This window comes from Lichenostomus cassidix, chromosome 2, assembly GCF_008360975.1.
Source record: "Lichenostomus cassidix isolate B80296 chromosome 2, HeHo_3.0, whole genome shotgun sequence".
In the NCBI taxonomy this organism is placed as follows: Eukaryota; Metazoa; Chordata; class Aves; order Passeriformes; family Meliphagidae; genus Lichenostomus; species Lichenostomus cassidix.
The window spans coordinates 4,079,866-4,098,732 of NC_139482.1; the positions used below are offsets into that span (position 1 = coordinate 4,079,866).

The 18,867-nt window shown below is 43.5% G+C and overlaps 1 protein-coding gene across 3 annotated transcripts in view; it reads left to right on the forward strand.

Annotated features, from left to right (window-relative positions):
• Nucleotides 1–16,063: 16,063 nt before the first annotated feature.
• DLEC1 (DLEC1 cilia and flagella associated protein) overlaps nucleotides 16,064–18,867 on the forward strand; it is a 32,985-nt gene continuing 30,181 nt past the window's right edge. For all 3 annotated transcript variants that reach the window (XM_085050172.1, XM_085050173.1, XM_085050174.1), the window contains exons 1-4: nucleotides 16,064–16,300; nucleotides 17,065–17,205; nucleotides 17,750–17,906; nucleotides 18,380–18,490. In XM_085050172.1, coding sequence (XP_084906298.1) covers nucleotides 16,160–16,300; nucleotides 17,065–17,205; nucleotides 17,750–17,906; nucleotides 18,380–18,490 — 550 coding nt within the window. In that variant the 5' untranslated portion in view covers nucleotides 16,064–16,159. The remainder of the gene's footprint in view (nucleotides 16,301–17,064; nucleotides 17,206–17,749; nucleotides 17,907–18,379; nucleotides 18,491–18,867) is intronic.

Sequence of the window (18,867 nt, forward strand, 5' to 3'; positions counted from 1 at the left end):
CTGCTCGAATTTGGCGTCTTCGCCGCTGGCCCAGCCTCCTCCTGCCGCTGCTGCTGTGCTGCTGGAGCTTCTCAGCGATGCTTCTTTTCCTGTGCCTGCCACATGTCGTTTTCCAGCAGACGCCGAGTGCTCTGGATCCATCCTTGGTGGTCCGCAAATCGAGGAAAGGGTCTTAAGCAGATGCCATAGACCAGATTTTAAGGCTAACGAGCTTTTAGATGCTGGTGGAGGTATGATTGTTTTCACAAGTTAAAAAAACACAAAACAGTACACTGTCAGAACTTGGCAGTGTAGAAATAGAAACTGTAACCACAAACGCTGGCAAAGGCATGAGCTTAGGGCAGAAGAAAAGTTATGAGCTTTGAATTTGAGACAGTGAGACAGAAAAACTGCACTGTCCTGAGCTTTAACTGAGTGGAACTGATTTCTTTCACTCTGTTCCCTCCTCCTGAATTAGGTATTTTTTTAGGGTAGAAAGATGATGACAGTAAATAGTGTGAGGGAAAGAAAAGGAATCCAGTGTGGGCAAATAAAGTTTCCCCCTACTTGAATGTTTTTTTAGTAATTGGTTTGTTGTTGTTTGTTCACATTTCTGGTTATTTCGGTTAACCTGGTGCAAACACTTGCTGGAGTTATTGGCAAACTCTCACTCCTCAGCAGCTCCACTGACAGAAGGGAGAAGTCCCTCTCTGATGGTGACGGATCTATAAAACATGTGGTGAAAAATACTTTGGGACAGTTTGTCCCTCCCTGGCAGGAACTGGGCTGCTCCTCTGAGAGCCCAGACCTTGCTCGCAGAGAGTTTTACAGTGTACAAACACCAGGCTGCTGCCACCACCCAAGGAAAACTGCCCTAATATAGCAAAACTCCTTGTGCTAGGACAGAGCTAACAAAACCAAAGTGGAGCAAAAAAAGAGCAGAGATTTCACCCCATGACTCCTCCCAAGTCCACTCTTCTACGTCACAGTCACCAGCTTGGCATGGGAAGGGCTCATCTCCCCCTAGACACTTTCCAAAGGACCCAGGAAGGAACATTCCTTTTTCAAACCCACAGACATTGATTTAGATGGAGCAAACTGGCAGCAAGGTCAGCTGCTGGAAGGACAGCAGGACAACAGCTGGAAGCACCCAGGAGATTCCTGGTACAGCCTCAAAAGCCTTGAGGCAGGGGGATTTTGGGAGGACACTTCACAACCTGTCACCCTTTCAGCTGATGGGGAAGAGAACTGGAGGGAGTGTACAGGAAGGCTGCTGGAGGAGCCAGCCAGACTGGAAACTCCAGTAAAGCTGAGGTGGTGAGGACATGATGGTTTTCGCAAGAGAGGAAAAGCAGAACAGTTTGAAAGTGGTGGCAAAGTGACACTGTAGCAACTCCTTCCCTGCGTTCTCTGTATCACATCCCATTGTGTCCTCACTCTGCCTGGCACAAGCCCTGACTTAGGGATGGACTGTTCAGTGTCCCTGTGCCCTCTGTGGCAAAGGGGGCAGTGTAAGAGAGCTCCCAGGAATTATTCCCAGGAATATTCTTCCCAGGAATGATGTGGACCATCCTGTGATTAGAACCTCTTCACAGCAGCATGGGTTACACATCACTCTCCTATGAACACAACCATCATCACCTCAGGGTAGACAGGCCATCACCAAGAAAACACAATTCAACTTCTCTGCTATCATCCCTTGAGACTTGAAGATGATCCCCTGCATTTACCCCTTCATGATAGCCCACTGTATCTCCTTGTGCTTCCTTCCTCCTGTGCTGCCTTTTCCGTGGTCATAGCTGACGTGGAAGCTGGAACCATAGAATCACTGAGGATGGAAGAGACCTCCAAGGTCATTAAGTCCAACCAGGAACCCAGTACCCCCATGTTCAGCACTAAACTGTATCCCCAAATGTCACATCCAAACGGTGTCTGTCAGGAGGCTTCACAAAACCTTGCCCAACTTTTCACTTGTTGCCATTAGTTTTACTCTCCCTGCTTCCATGCAGATCCGGAAGCATCACCATTTAGGCTCCTTGGAGCACTGGGGGAATTTTCTGCCACCCTAAGCTAAGCCATAACCAATCCTAAATCCTTGAAGAGCTTGACATGTGTGTGCTCAGAGCAAGCCAAGCAGTAACAGACAGTTGAGCATTTCTTGCACTCATCAGAAATTACAGCAGTCACCATCAGAGAGCCGATATTCTGCAGCAAACACCCAGAATCTGAGATCCCACAGCACAGGTCTCACCAGAGCCCTGTTTCAGAAGGCAGCAGTCCTTGGAGTTGTATTTCTGCATGTGGTTAAATGCCCTTTCCTTTGCATTGCTTAAACGGATATATATCCACAATAACAATGAAACCAAGGTGGTGTGAGGAGCGACGGGGCTCCTGTGCGCTGCAGAAATGCTAATAATAAAAAATATTCTAAGAACAATATACAGTTAAAAATGTATTATAAATATGTCTTTTTACTGGTCCACATCATCATTTCTGTGCTCATCAAGAAGTGGAGTCAGGGCATTTCTAGGCCTGGAGACAGGCTAGGGGGCTGGCACTGCCTTCCCAAAGCAAACTGCCACCTGAAGGGTACAAGCCCGGAGCTGTGATATTTTATTGAGGGACAGGGCCTAAAGCCAGGACACTTCTTGACCCCTCCTTTGCTCTCCAGCCAGAGAAATGAGGCTGGAATGAGTTAAATGTGAGGCAGGCTGGGTGAGCAGCCTCTCTAACACACCCTCCAGCACAGATGTCAGTATGCAAAGGTGCCAAGATCATCAGCTGAACTGGAGCCCTGCAAAGTCAAGGAGATCTCCCATTTCTCTCACTCCTACACCCTTTTGCATTCTCCTCCTTTGTTTTGCACACACAGCCCAGCCCAGGCACCACAGAGCACTTGCAGTGCTCAAAGCCAAAAATGTTTGCAGGATTCAATTCCACAGTGAACCATAAATCACAGCAAAACTAAAGCGAAGCAGTTTACCTGTCTCCACTCCGAAAGCATGACTCAAGTGTTGACTTAATTGCACACAGTGGAAGGAGCAGCTTTTCATCTCAGAGGAATGCTACACCGCCCCAACACCGAGTATTTCCAATGGAGAAGATGCCTCCTGGCTCCCTCTGCCCTTCAGAATCTCACACACACCCTCCTCACCCCACTGAAATGTTCCCAACCACCTCTCCAAAGGATAACAGCAAAGGGCTTTGTTTGCTTTGCAAAAAGGACTCAGGATTTCTGCCACAGTTACACAGTGTAAGAAGCATTTGGGGGTTATATGGCCAGCAGGGAGCTTTGGCAGCCACGTGGGGGCTGTTTTTGTCAGCAGGAGAATTACAAAAACCAACACAAAAGAAAATGTCATATTAAATAGAGTTCATGTCAATGCAGAAGCGGGACAGGAATTCCCAAACACTTTAGTTATGGTCTGGCTGTTCACTGAAATGTTTTTTATATCTTTTGCCAGTCTGTTTACTGTTTTTGATAGGGTGTGTTACAATCCTCAATTCATCAGTTCTCTCTAATTCCTACTCTCATAAAAATAGATTCATAGAATCATAGAATGGTTTGGGTTGGAAGAGACCTTAAAGAGCATCTTGTTCCAACCCCCTGCCATGGGCAGGGACACCTTCCACTAGGCTGAAAGATAAGTCTACAGTTGATGGACAGCAAAATGTAAAATTGTCAGTTGCCTTTTACATTTTGGGAAGTGCCAGAACTCTCACCAAGGAGCCTAAATCCCCCTGTGGGAGGCCCTGGTGCCCCAGTGACTCACCTCCCGTAAAGGCAATCATTACTCAGGTTATCAGTGCTGTCTTTCATCAGGTGGACACCACTCTTGTTGCTAACACTTCCCTGCCCATGCAGGACCTGGGATTCCTAGGACTGATTCTGCCACTGAGTCTGCTCCACCCAATATTAGGTAAATAAACTCAGCAAATTTCCCAGCACTCCCAGGTTTGCAGCAGCTGCTGGTCCCTTATGTGCAAGGAACACATTGAATTGCTGGGAAGAGCAGCCTCATGGCTCTGCAGGAGCTGGTGGAGCTCAGCACCTCTGGAAATCATGTTCCCTTAAGAGATAAACTGGAAAAAGCTCAGAAATGGGATTTATGACTGTCAAGAACAGTGAGATTATTGGGTTTATGGACAAATCACTGGACGGATTCATTCACCATAATTTATAAACTGGGCTGGAATGGAATTATCACCAGGATCATGTAGCTCAGGGAATGGGAAGGGCAGCCAGATGCCTTGTTTATCACCACAGACAGCTGTGCCAAAGTACCTTCAGACTAAATGCTATTGATGTATACATCTGCATTTAAACCATTTATTGCAACAGTTACTCCCATTTAGGAGAGCTGTTCAAGGCCACAGGAAAAGGAAGCAACAGATGCTGGGATGTGTGAAGCTAAACCTGCTGCTGGCAGAGTCCTCTGTGAGTCTCATTAAAATTAATGAGGTATTTCTGCTTGAGCAGAAGATAAATTTGACTTGCTAAGCCAGAAATACGCCTACCTGACTTATTGTATCTTAAGTATCTCAAAGGGTTTTCCCTCCACTTAGACTAAGTCATCAAGAGCAGTTCTAACCACTAAATAAAGCAATAAAACAATCAAAGGAGTCATTTATTACTGTATGGTCACAATTAGACAGCTGCCAGTTCAACAAGTCTCACATTGATTTCAGGCTGAAAAATTATATGAAAATAGAATTAAAAGCAAGATTATGCATAAGATTTGGAAATTAAAGTCCCAGGTTCCTCTCTTTATTCCAAGGAGCTCATTATAACTCTTGGAATTTCAGTATAAAGGAGACATTTAAATAATTTTGCCTCAGTTCGATAGTGCTTGGTATTTAGACATCTCACCAATTTTGCCTTCAGACTAGTTTTGTGCTGAAAATTTTATTTCACATTTGTTTACCTCATTTCTCTCACTACAGGACAGATTTATGAGTTTCTGAAAGTTATTTTTATACATTTCCATTCTTTAACAAATGTAGGTTTAAAGTAAGCCCTCTTATGTTAAATTCCCTAACTTTAAATATTTTGATTCTGGAGAACAAAAATGTCTTTACCAGAGAGCTGTACAGAAAAGTACATTTAGGCTAAAACACTTGTAGCAAGATTTCTAGGGGGGAGGGGACCCCCCCAGAGACTTCTTTTAAAAGCTCTGAAAAGCTCCTGTATTAACAGTGAATGAGAAACTCAAAGAAAACATGGTGCATACATTTTATCAGCCTCTCAGTTCAGTGCATCAGTAAACACCACAGATCAGCCACACAAAGCTATGATTTATAATTGTGTGAATGATTTTCTGAATCTGACCATTAACATGAAGTTATTGTTGCATGAATGAGAAACAATAACCTAATTGGGGAAACTAATGATGTACTAGACTTGCTGCTACGAAAACATTACATGGAGTGATTGTCTCTGTTCACAGAGGAGAACAGCAGGAGATTGGTCCCAGGTTCCTGCCACTTTCATCCACTAATGGCTCCTTCTGATATTGGACAGGATGAGAGGAAATGGCCTCAAGTTGCACCAGCAAAGGTTTAGATTAGATATTAGGAAAAATTCCTTCACTTAAAAGGAGGTCAGGCATTGGAATAGACTCCCCAGGGAAGTTGTGGAATCAGAATCCCTGGAAGATTCAAAAGGCTTGTGGATGTGGCACCTGGGGACAGGGTTTAGTGATGAACACAAGCAACGACTGGACTCAATGATCTTGGAGACTTTTCCAACCTTACTGATTCTTTGATTCTCTGATCCCAGATCACAACTGAGCTTCACAAACACTGATGTCCAGGGTCCAGGTCAGCAAACACATTTCTACCCTTAAAAGACCACAGTCCTTAGGCCAAATCATCTGCTGTCAGGAATGCTTGACATGTGTCTCATTTTTCTTGTACTGTTGCCACTTTCCAGCCCATAGCACTGGGGTATGCAGGTTAAGTATGGGGGAGGCTTGATGATTAATGTCATAATGGCTCCTTTTAATATACTTCATCTGTCAGCTTAATTCTCTGCAACTGGGATAATCACAATAATTAGATGCAATTGTTCAGATCATTACCTAATTGCAGTTTTTTTTTTCACTGTAGCCAGTTCATGTGACTTTTTAATGTGCAGAAAAGATGGAAAGTCTCTACTACATCTATATTATAGAAAATTCTACTAGATATAAGAATACCTCACAAGTTTAAACTGCACATGAAGATCTTGTGATTCCAGAGTGTGCAACACAGATAATCAGGGATGTTACAAGGAAGGCATTTTTATTTCTGATCCCAAAGAGTTAAAACCATGCTTCACACAAACACGGTGACATCAGACTTCCCTCCACCTCCATCTGAACAAGTCATACAGAATCAGAAAATGTTCTTGAACTGCTAACTTCTCCAGAGCAGATGTTTCTGCAGGAAGTATGCAAGGAATTCCCAAGTTTCCCCAGTCCTAATGGACAGCCAGCATTTTTGGTGTTAATTTATAATCAGCCATGCTCTTTAAACAGCCAAACATGGGATGACAAGAACGACACAAACTGAAACTTAGGGTCAAAAAAAAACCAAAACCAAACCAGACAAGATGGCAATTTATGACTAGATTAATTTTTAGATTAATATATTTCCTAAATGAATAAAAGGATGAACTTGTAAAATCTCATCAAGTGTACTCAAAAAGAGTATTCATCACCTCTGATTTAGATTCTTTTTGAATCTAGTTTCATTTCATAAGATGAAAGTTTGGAGCACAGTTCAATAATCTGTCACTGAAGAGAGAGGAGCCTTTGAAAAGGATGAAGAGGACCAAATTAAGATTGTGCAGTATCTCAAAATAGAGTAAATACCCTTCAGAGAGGTGGTGTTTTAAGTCTGAGATCACACACTATATCTTTCTTACAAAGGGAATAATGAACCTTTGGTTTAAGTGCAAAGTAGTAGTCAAGTTTATATATAAAGGGGCAACTGCCACTTCCAAAATCACACGCTTATACACCTGACTGAGTCAAAAGCAGCCACATTCCTCTGGCCAGCGGTGTTATTTGGGTTTTGAAAAAGAAAACACCGAGGTGATATCAGGGTGCAGAAAGAACCACGCAAGTTACCCACTGAGGAAGTATTTTATTGCGTTTTGGTGCCTCCTCATCAGTTTTGCAAGCCCGGTGCAGCCAAAGCAGAAAGGTTGAATGACTCATTTCCTTCCTGCTCCCGCAGTCGGGCACCTCAACCACTGAATCCTTCCCACAGACACGTTTTCCCTCTGGTTGGAGGAGCTCTGATTTGTGCAACTGCACACGGATGTGCCTGTGGGAACAATTCCCGGAAAGTCACGCACAGAGCTGCCTGACTGCTGTTAGCATTGCTGGTGGGATCCCAGCTCTGAGCCTGTGGGCTGCTCAAGAACCAGAGAATACAATCTGCAACTGCTGTCTGGGCTTTGCCTTTGAGTTTGTGGCACCTCAGGCACCTCCCTGAGCTCCTCAGGGCTTCCCTCATCCACCTAGTGCAAATTACGCCATCAGCTACCCTTGTGCCCACCATGTGATCATTGAATCATGAAAACTTCACCCTCCTCACTGTCTCTGACTACCTGCATGGTGGAGCAGAAGGGGAAAATCCCCCCAGACATGTATTTTTCTACAGAAATAGCGGACAGACTCCTGCTTTTTACTGGTAGTAGATCTCCTTTTGATGAAAGGTAAAAAGGGCTGCTCTGCCAAAACATAAGACAACCCAACAAACCAGCTTTCGCTGCTTAATGAACAGTTTCACCTAAAAGTGTTGCAAGCCTGTGGAGTTTCAGCACACCAACACACCAGGAGGATGTGATGGGACATGCTCTCACTGGTTTATGCCTTGCATTCTTCAACTCCAATGAGGATGAAGACATGATGCATTTCATTCCAAGCTGCCAACTGCAGCTCAGCTTAAAATGAGCTTTTGAAGGCTTTTTCACCCTTTCTATTGCATCAGGGATAATTCTGTGCTGCTGGGGTGATGCAGGACTGTGATTTCTAAGGCCAAATGCAAGCAGAAAAGTAATTTTCCCATGCTGCTGAACACGAAAGAAATGGGGAAGCCCCCAAATGCAAGCATTTCTTCTTGTGTTAAGTTACTGGCTCTTTCCCAGTCAAAATCAACACTGCAATTAATTTCATGCTGAAGTGTAGCACTTCAGGTCACGCTTTGATTTTTTATCAGTCACTAATAGTTTCTGGGTGCTCCTGGCGGGGGAAATGTGCTGCTCCTTGAACTTAACAACTGTACAAACAGTACTTGGCTGCGTAAACACAGAAGTCTCCATGTAATTTCAAGTGTTGCAGGATGTCCCACCTGTTTTTACTCCATAAAGCTGCCAGTCCCTACAAACCCTGCCCCAATATCTGCCAGACCCTGACATATGTATTATGTATCCTTGGGCATCCTACATGACATGGGGACAACTGTAGACAGCCCTGTCCTAAGAGCAAAACCTTGTCTTGGGAGACCTTTCATTGCTCAGAACCTAAGGAAATGCCTGTGCTAGAAATAAACCCTAAAATGTTAAAATATAATGTATCTCCTAGAGTGGCCTACCTAGAGATATGTTATGATACAAAAACAATCAGCTTAACAGAAGGGTGGTTAGGTGTGGTTTACAGCAGGGCATAACAGGGGAAAAACCAGTCATTTTGGGACCTCCACACTGGGGCAATTCCTTGACTCAGTGCCTGCAGTGAAGGCCAGTTAGATGGCAATAAATGAAGGTAAAAGGAAATAACATAGACCTTGTTTCATTATTTCCTTGGCATGGTAAAGGGTACCACTGATTGTGTTCTGCTATCCTAGGCAGGAAAGAAGATGCTGATTTTCTAGGCAGGTCCCAGTTCCTCTGGCTGGTGAACTCACTGCCTTTGATCCACTGCAGGGCTCACATGGAAAAGCACACACAAGCCTGATGGTTTGGCTGAGCCAGCCTTATCTTTCCCTACCAGCAAAAATGAAATCATACACTGGGAAAGTGAGGTGATAACACAGTTGTGCATTCTGCTGATGACAGACTCTGCGTGCCCTCAGGACACCACCACCTCTCACACTCTCCCATCCCAGTGGGACAGATTCTCTTTCTCTGATACTGACTTATCTTGACTCCTACAAACACTATTTTCACTGAGATTCCTCCCAGTCTGCAGCAGCTAGGGCACAGTTTGGAGCCATTGAAAATGAGACCAGTCCTCTTTAGTAAATCCAAATCACTTCCTTTTCATCCCTGTCACCAACACCAGGTTGCAACAGCTTCATGCCCTCTCCTTGTCCTCTGCTTTCCCTCCAACCCTTTGCAGAAGATGACATTGTGTTACTTTGGATGAATTTACTTATGTCTCAAACTACCCTTGCAAGGGCTTTTGGAGGTAGCTCTAACAAGCCATACTCATGTGGTCCCAAAGTGAATAGTCTCCTTGAGATGATGTTTTGGAACTAGAGCAAGATGTTCTTGTTCAGCTCTGCAGCCCTAACTCAGCTGGCCTTGTGGGTCATTCATGTGTGCCCAAGTTCCTGGGGATAAAGGGAAAAAAATCCATTTAAACCCATCCCATTCATCACCCAGAAACAATATAGCCAGGAAAGATATTGTTTGGAGCTTGGACTAAATTAGCAGGTTTTGGGAAGGTGAAAATAACTCAATGTTAAGATACAATTTTAAGAGCTTTTCTCCTGATGTTCTTAGGGGTGTTAGGATTCTTTTTCCTTCTGAGTTAGGTGACAGCTCCTCATCGCTCTGCACCTTACAGGAGGCAGATTTTGGGTCTTCTCCATCTTCTACCCCAAATATTCAGACCTCACCCCATCCTTTACCAGCTGAGGGCCTTGCTCAGCACATCCTCACATTACAGATACCTGGAGCACAAACAGGCATGGAAGAATGGTTTGCATTTTCCTCTCTAACTAATTCACCTGATTCACTCACCCAAACCAGGAGAGCAGGGGAATATCTGCAAACACATTGTGTCTGACAGTTTGCTGACAGGAGGCTGAGAAAAAACTTTCCAGATAAAGGTAAGGAAAAAGGAGTTTAATTCCATGTGCACAAGATTACAGAACACGAAGGGCAACCTGGTAAAGCACTGAGGCACAGGAACAGCATGAGACAGGCGCAAACCATGGTTTTCTGACAGCCATGGCTTGGATGAATGAGCCCAGACAGGTAAATCACAAGGGGATAAAAAGTAGTAGGGTGATCTCAGACAGGAGCTCCCAAGGGTGGCAAGAAAAATTGAAAGAACAGACTGAAAGTTTCTCCTCTTCCAATACTTATTTTTGCATTTATAGAAATCCTGGCTGCTGTGTAAAAAGAACTTCCAAAAGAACTGAAACCCAGAAGGGAAGAAAGAACCATATTTCCTACTAAAAAGTGTCAATCATTGGGTTATTCCCAACAGCATAAATTAACTGTTGTGGAGTTCTGCCATGGCATGCCAGATTGCTTCTAGGACAGAAGAGGCTCACACAAACCTAATCCATGTGTGTATATATATATATTTATATATATGCAAACCTGGAATCTGCAGTGCAGGTCTGGGGTAGAGACAACTCCCCAGTGATGCCGCTGAAGCACTGAGAAACGACTAAGCATCAGTTAAATCTTTTTGTTGCTGCAGTCTTTAAGATCTGGAGAGATGAAGGCTGTGATCAACCACCATGTGCCAAGAAATGGATTTCTACCAAAACTAGCATTATGCAGAACCTTTATGATCACAGGGAAAATATTCTGTAGTGTGAAAATGCTAATCTTGTTCTTTAATTTGGGGACAAAAGGTGTATCTGTAAGAAGAAGCCAAATACTGGCTTGTAAATCTAACCACTTTCCTTGTTAGTTTTCATAGACTCCTTACAATAATTAGTGGCACCCTATCTAGTCATGGAGCACAGAATGACAATCTCTAATTTTAACAAAACATGTCACTGAGTTAAACTGTTTTGTGTTAGAGATAATAACTTTTGAGAAAAGGAGGTCAGACTGTAATCCAATAACTCTCTCTGACCCAGGGATCTGGGAACATGTCAGTGGAGGGGGAGCCCCTTGTTGTGCTCTGCCTGAGAGAAACTGTGTCACATCTGCGTGGTGTCCTCCAGCTGGATCTCTGCATGGAGGGAGAGTGTGGAGGATCCCAGGATCTCTGTGTGGAGGGTTAGTATAGAGGATCCCAGGATCTCTGCACGGAGTGGTATCATGGAAGATCCCAGGATCTCTGTGGGGAGGTGTAGCCCATTTCCAGTTTAATTAGAGTGATGTATCTGCCCAGACACTGCCAGAAAGGGATGACTGGCCCCTTTGTGTATGCATTTTCCACATGCTTCTCCTACTTGTTGGGTGTGTCTTGGTTTGTAAATCCCATGTGGCCTGAGTGAAATTACAGCATAAGTATTTCAGCAGAAGCACAGCAATACCCACTGACATGTTTTAGAGAGGAACAGACTTCTAGGTACAGGAAAGAAGCGCAGGAAACAAAGAAATGCTTAAAGTCAGGAAGTGTAAAATGAAAACAAGTGACGCGGTCGACTCACATCAGGAGAGAGTCACAAACTAACCCCACACAAGATATTAAAGAGAGAAAATAATGAAGAATATCCAGGTGGAACTGCCAGTTGCAGATTATTTCAAACTGTCTCCAACTGGAGATGATCACAGCACATCAAAGCAAGTCAGATCTGTAAGATATGGATTGTCTCCAAACTAGGACATTTGAAATAAAAAACAACTTCGGCAGGACAGGGGAGCAGTGCAATGGGAGAAGCCAGCTTTTAGAAACCGAGCTCTTTGGCACTTTTCACCTGAAAGTGAAAGGTTATTTCTCCATTTTCCATATTTGCAAATTTTACTTGGGTTTTAAGGTCACTCTGTGGATGCTGGTTTTAGGTCTTCTTCAAGAAGAAGGAGTTACTTTCATGGCAATATGCAAAGAAGAACTGCATTCCAGTGATACCTGTTTGGCTGCATCTGCAATAATTACAAGTTAATATATTGTTTTGACAGTGTAGTGAATGGAAACATTTTAACCAATACACTGGTAAAAGCATATGCCAGATTGTATAGATGGAAATATTTATGCCTGCTCTGTTGCCTGATCAAAACAAAGATTCAACACAATGTTTGTTTTTAAGGGCTTTCCTGAAAATATGGAAACCTGAACAGGACCACTGGAGGGCAGCAATGTCAAAGTGAAACATTCATCAGTGCACTTTTGGGAATCACTTCGTGAAACCCCCAAAAAAAACTTACCAAAGAAATATAAATAATTAGAAATAATTTTCTGCTACCCAGATGCAAGTATGAAAAACAGTGCAATTCCTATAGAGCAAAAGGAACACTGCACTATCAGTTCCCTTGCTTTCCCACATCTAAAGAATGCCACCTAAGCCTGCAGGACTTGTTTTGTTGTCAGAAAATGCTAAAAGTATAAAAAAATATGTGGAGTCTTGATGCATTCTGAACCCCAAGGATTTGTAGTTTTTAAAAAAATCTATGTAAGTGCCAAGACTATTTTGTATATCTTTATTTATATGTATATATGTAAATAAATTTTAATTATATTTACATTTGACATATGTATAGGTACATATTTCTAAATGAATTCATACTGTTGTATTAACACAAGGGGGGAAAACCTTTGATTTTTACTTTTAAGAGTGTCCTAAATTTCATAATTTCAGAGAAAGCTTTCAAACATCAAGTGAGGGGAATCAGTAAAATGAGTACTCCCTCTCTAAAGAAGTCCATTGACATTCATGGAGATTTTAGGGTCACTATGAAGATAAGTGTATGAACTTTTCTGCAAGCATTGAGAGAATGCTATTATTAGTCCAGTGTTTACACATTTAAGGAATACATATTCACAGGTATTTAAGATTATAGTTAGTCAGATGCAGTAGTCCACTGGTTATAAATATAGAATTAATAAGAAATATTCTGGCTGACTTACAGACCCAGGACATAACACCTGTCTATATTTTTGATAAAAGAGGAGCAAGGTAAATAAAACTGGTATGGAGTTCGATATTTTTGTCAAAAATGTAAGATGCAGTTCCACCCTGCAATTTTGTTATGTACACATTGCCTCTTACTTGGTAATTCAGCTCTCTGCATTCAAATCAAATCCAGCTATTTTACATGCAAAGATGTTCTATTACTGTCAGTTGTAGCACAAGGAGAAAGAAGGGCTTGTCCTCTCATGCTGTCATTTGGTACCTGAATGCCCGAAAAAGTCACCTGCAGGACTCTGATTTTGTTAGATTACAATGGAAGGACCTTTTCTGAACATGCTGCTACCAGAAGAAAGGATGAGTTTGGACAACAGCTGGACTTTGAAGAGTCCCCATGGAATAACAATGCGTGGGGACCACCTGGAGAGTGTGAACCAAATAAATACAGAAAAGGAATATGATCCTGACAAGATATGGAGACTGCTTTAAAAAGTGGAATAATCTGGATTTCAGCAGAAATTTATGATTCCTCTAAGGTCTGTGACAGGCATTTGGGCCTATTTTATTTCAGACTAGCTTGTGCCTGGTCCTGTAGACTGAGAGCCCATTAGTGGCTGGACCAGATCAGGCGATCCTGGAGAGTTCAGTTTCAGATTAGTTTATTGCAAGACAAATCTCACTGTGCTCCACGCTGCACACAAGTGTGAAAGTGGGGCTCTCAGGAGTCTGTTCAGATCCACACACCCAATCCAAACCCAAAACCCACCATAAAATTCAACCTTACATGGTGCAGAGGAGAAACACAAGGTAAAATGCCTGGTAGAAGTCATCCATGGCAGTTAGAGAAAGTGTGTACATTTACACATATAAATATTTATACCTGTATATTTATACCTAAAAATGTAGGATAAAGTTGCTGTTTGGGTTTTTTTTCCCATTCCCTACATTCATGAGTCTCTCTTCAGCCTTTGGAACTTAAACATCTTATAATGGTGATAAAGCAGATGATATATATGCAAATTAATGTTCATCATGTTTATATAGAAATGTGTGTGTACATATATGTATGTGAATGAAACAGTTTTACAATAGGAAATGTGGGATTTATTTTCTAAGCTTATCTGAGTAAATGATGATGGTGTAAAATATGGAAATCTAAGGAAAAGTATCCCATTGTCATATGGGAAACAATTGTGCATTGCTCTGGAACAGTGGTTTAAGCCTCTCTTTCTGATCCTTCTGATCCTTGGCTTCTGGGCAGATGGATCTCACCTTCACTTCCAGATTTTATGGACTGTGGTTTGAAAAACAAAATCCAGCTTCTAAGCTGAGATGATGTGCTTGGCAAGTTACTGAAAGACAGTAAAGATGAAAGTACAGAAAGTTTTTTCCACAGTCAGTTTTCATGTGCTTCTATATACTGTTTTAAACAAAAACATATGCTTTACTGTCATCATTTTAAAGGCTGGGAAAGAATTCTTTTTTAAAATGATGGATTTTACTAACATTCCAGCTAGCAAACAGATGTTAAAATCAATTGTAATAGTACATGATGAAAAAAACTGGACTTCTAATATGGAAACGTTAAAATGTGGATGCAGTGAATTTTAAAGGCGAGAACCTACAAGCCTACACAGAAACAAAGATGTTTGAAAGCACAAGTCAGAATAAGGAGCAGCTGGGGGAGCTGTAGGGGCTCAGCCTGGAGAAAAGGAGGCTTGGGGGAACCTTCTCACTCTCTACAACTACCTGACAGGAGGGTGGAGACAGGTGGAGGTCAGGCTCTGCTACCAGGGAACAAGAGCAGGACCATAGGAAATGGTCTTAAGTTGCAACCGGGAAGGTTTAGGTTGGATATTAGGGAAAATTTCTCTGCTGAAATGACTGTCAAGCATTGGAATAGGCTGCCCACAGCAGTGGTGGAGTCAACATCCCCTGGAAGCCTTCAAAAAGTGTGTGGATGTGGCACTTGGTGACAGGGTTTAATGGTGAACTCAGCAGTGCTGCAGTAACGGTAGGACTCGATGATCTTAGAAACCTTTTCCAACCTCACTATTCTGAGATTCTATGAAAACTGTGAACCTTTTCTATTGGAAAGCACAGGTATCTAGTCCTATCCTTTTCAGACATCTGTGATTTCTCTGCCTTAACCTTTGGAACAGGATATTGCAGATTTGCCAAGCTTTCCCTTGTGCAAGCTTCCCTTTTTCACAGGAGAACTAAAACCACAGCAGTGCCTCTGGTTTTAATTTGGTGTTTTATTCCAAACGCAGACTTTGGTGAGCTGAGGACATAAAGCTCGTGACACCCTGTAGTCTCAAGCCCATTTTTTAGCCCAAGCTTAAAAACCAAGTTGAATTGCAACCATCCCCATGGTTGCCGTGGGGTTTACACCCACAGCCTTTGGCTTATCTGCTGGTGGAACAACACCTGTTGGTGAATTCTAATTATTTTTGCCATGGTTGTTTTCCATGCAGGGTGTAACATTGCCAACCTCTGCTTCCTACACCTCCAAATGCCCATGTAGCCCAATGGCCCTGAGAGCGATGGAGAAGCCCAGGGGGCCACAGTCTGAGCAAAAAGACTGGAGGAGGGGGAGGAAGAAGTAAGAAAGAATAAAAAGGCAGCAGGACAAGGAGAAAATCTACACCGTGCCGGTTTCTATGGAAAATATCACCGGCTTCAGCGGAGCCTGTTGTTAGCAACCAGTGTACACAGCCGGGGCGCCTCAGGCAGAGCGGGAGATGCATGCGTTGGGGCTGATGATGAATATTCCCATCTCCCAGCCCGGCTCCAGCGGCAGGGATGATCCCAGCCTCCTCATCCCGCGTGTGGGGAATCAGGAGAGGATTTGGCCCCTTCCCTCAACTCCAACCCACGACCTGCACAGCGGCGGAGGGGCGAGCGAGGATCCCGCCGTATCCGCTCACAACCCCCGCACAGCCCAAACCCCCTTCGCAGGTTTCAAACCAACATTTTATTTCTTGTTAATTCACAAGGCTACTCCTTCTTGAAAGATCACAAGTACATGGCGAGGAGGAGACGGGGTACGAGCCCCTCAGACTGCCGCACTCAGAGCGCCGCCGGGGCTGTGAGGGCTGATGGCGCTGGGGAAGGGGAAGGGGAGCACCGCCATTGCCCCGCCAGGCCGTGCCCTGCTGGTCACTCGGCAACGGCGGCCGCGGGAGCTTGAGCAGGGGCCGGGCCGGCCATGGCTGAGGGCAGCACGAACACCGACCCACGGGATCCCGGTGCCGGGCTGGAAATGGCTGAGAGAAGCCCCAGCCCCGGCCCGGAGGAGCCCAGCGCCGGGCTGGATATGGCTGAGGAGAGCCCCGGCCCCGATCCGCAGGTAACGCAGCCGGGCTGGGGCAGCATGGGCACAAATAGCATGGCCCCAAATGGCATCACAGCCCTGCATACAGACCCTGCAAACAGCCTCTCTCTCTCTCTCACACACACATACACTCACACACCTGCACTTACCTTTGGGACACACAGACACACATACACACACATACACAGACCCCCCTGCACACAGAGATCCCCCCGCAGTCAGCCTCACACACACAGACCCACACTGCAGACAGCCTCACAGACACACCTGCACACGCAGACCTCCCACATGAACAGCCTCACTCATACCCACACACCGAGAGCCTCACACAGACCCTGCTGCAAGCAGCCTTTCACATCCCTGCACATACAGATCCCCTGCAAACAGCCTCACACACACCCCTGCACACATCCTGGGGCATAAACACTCCCTGCACAAGGACTGACACAAACACACACACACATCCCCTGTACAGTGCTCGTATCTCCCTCACACACACACACTCTCCCCACTCACACAGCCCTATCCCTGCACAAACCATGACACACACTGTGTGCACACACAGAACTGTGTCCATCACCATCACCTACACCTCCAGCCACCATGGACACACTGTCCACAGCACACACACACATCCACACTCAGTGGTTGTGTACACATATCCCCTTTCTAGGTAACTTTTCCCATTTGCTGATTCCAGCCATTTGCATGCACTCAGTGATCTCTTCCTATCCTATCTCAGGCTTTAAGCACTAAACATCCTCATTTTCTTTCCCCAGGATATCTCTGATGTGCTGGCCCGTGCCTTTGGGGACTTGTACACTCGAGACGTTTTTGAGGTGGACATGGCAACAAATCAGATTGAGTTCCAAGGAGAAGACAGTGTTTATCAAGAGAGTTATACAGATGAGCTAGAGAAGGTATGAGTCCAAACCAAGTTAAGGTTTGGATATCTTTGATTGCTGCTTTGTAATTTTAGATCTTCTGTAAAATAAAAAGACAGGTGTTGATCGTAAAATTGACATTTTAATGGAAATTTACTTAAGTACAGTTTCTCACAGGACCTTTCATATAAGTTAATATTCACATGATCCTTCATGATATTGTTATCTCAAGTTGGCTTTTCAGACACAGAGTACAACCAATAAAAGCAGTAGCCCTTTTAATGCCTGTTGTACTGCCTGAAAACTTTTTCCTGTACCTGCTGATCAGTGGCCCAGGTTTCTTATCACTCAATAGCTGTTGTCAGCATATAAAAGTAGAGGCTGATGCTGGGTGATTTGAGCAAGAGGTATTTTTTCCTGGTTTGTGCCATCATGGAATGACAGTGTTTTAGCAGGCCAGTTTATGCCTGCAAAGTGATGATGCTTTACCAATCTACCTCTGTTTACCTCTCAAAGACAAATAGAAAATACCTACCTGTAACAGCACAAATTTCTCTCTATTCACCCATGCCTGTGGCAGCTTCTTGCAGAGTATAAGAACCGACTGAGAAATGCTGATGAAGCAGAAGAGGAGATCACTCAGGCCCAGGCCCGAGCAAAAGCTGAAGATGAAAGGATTCTAAACGAGATGAAGGCTAATGCAGGGGAACATTTCCACAAACTGGGGCTGCCACCAGGTGAGGGCTCTGGAATGTTGCTCCTCAGGACATCCATATGGAGCTGGAGACCAGCTTGGAGTTAGCTTTACATCAACACAGAGACTTGGAAGGATTTTGTGCTGAGGTTCAAGTAGAGTAACATCTGCTTAACACTGAGAAACTAAACAACCAGGCCATGTTCAAGGTATTAAATTTGCAATTGAGGGGTTACCACCTAAATACTACAAGACTACATACCTTGGTATATAGGAGCTACAAACAGAGATGAAATATGGGTGCTTAATTGAGTTTGAACTGAATTTAGAATTGTGGAGATACACATCCAAGTGTTGGGATTTAAATACCAGATTGTATCTGTATAAAAAATATTACCTGACAGGCATGAGTTGTAAAAACAACATTACTTTGGCTTTGGTCAAGATACTGTGTTTTAAGGGGCTAATATTTTGCTTTCTTTGATTGTGTTTTGTTTGTTGGCTTTACTGTTGCAGTGGCATCCTCTTTTCGGTGGATTGTGGATCAGAAACTTCTCAGAAAAAATAATTTAATTTGTCCTGTTGATTACATCACTGAGAAATTACCTCTTGCTAAAGCACCAAAAGGTAACTTTTGAAGCAGAAAGTAATTTAGACTTTTTAGAACACGCTATAATTGAAGTGTTGGAGGATGTAGCAGATCTGAGTATGTTTTTATAGTTTTCTGCCAAAGCAGAAGGGACTCTCGTATTTTAAGCATAAAATTCCACTGAGGGTACATTCTGAAAGTATAATTGATAAATTCAAAATTTTTGAGTTTACATGTGCTTAAAGATGAAACATAATGGTTGTTGCACATTTGTCTGGAGTTCTTTCCATCTCTCACAGAAACTGTATTAGTGAGTTCTATCTCTATCCAATTTCATTAGCACAAAAGCTGCAACTACATCTTGTATACAGAGAAGGTAAACTTTTACATTAAAGTAAAAACTATTTTCAGTCAA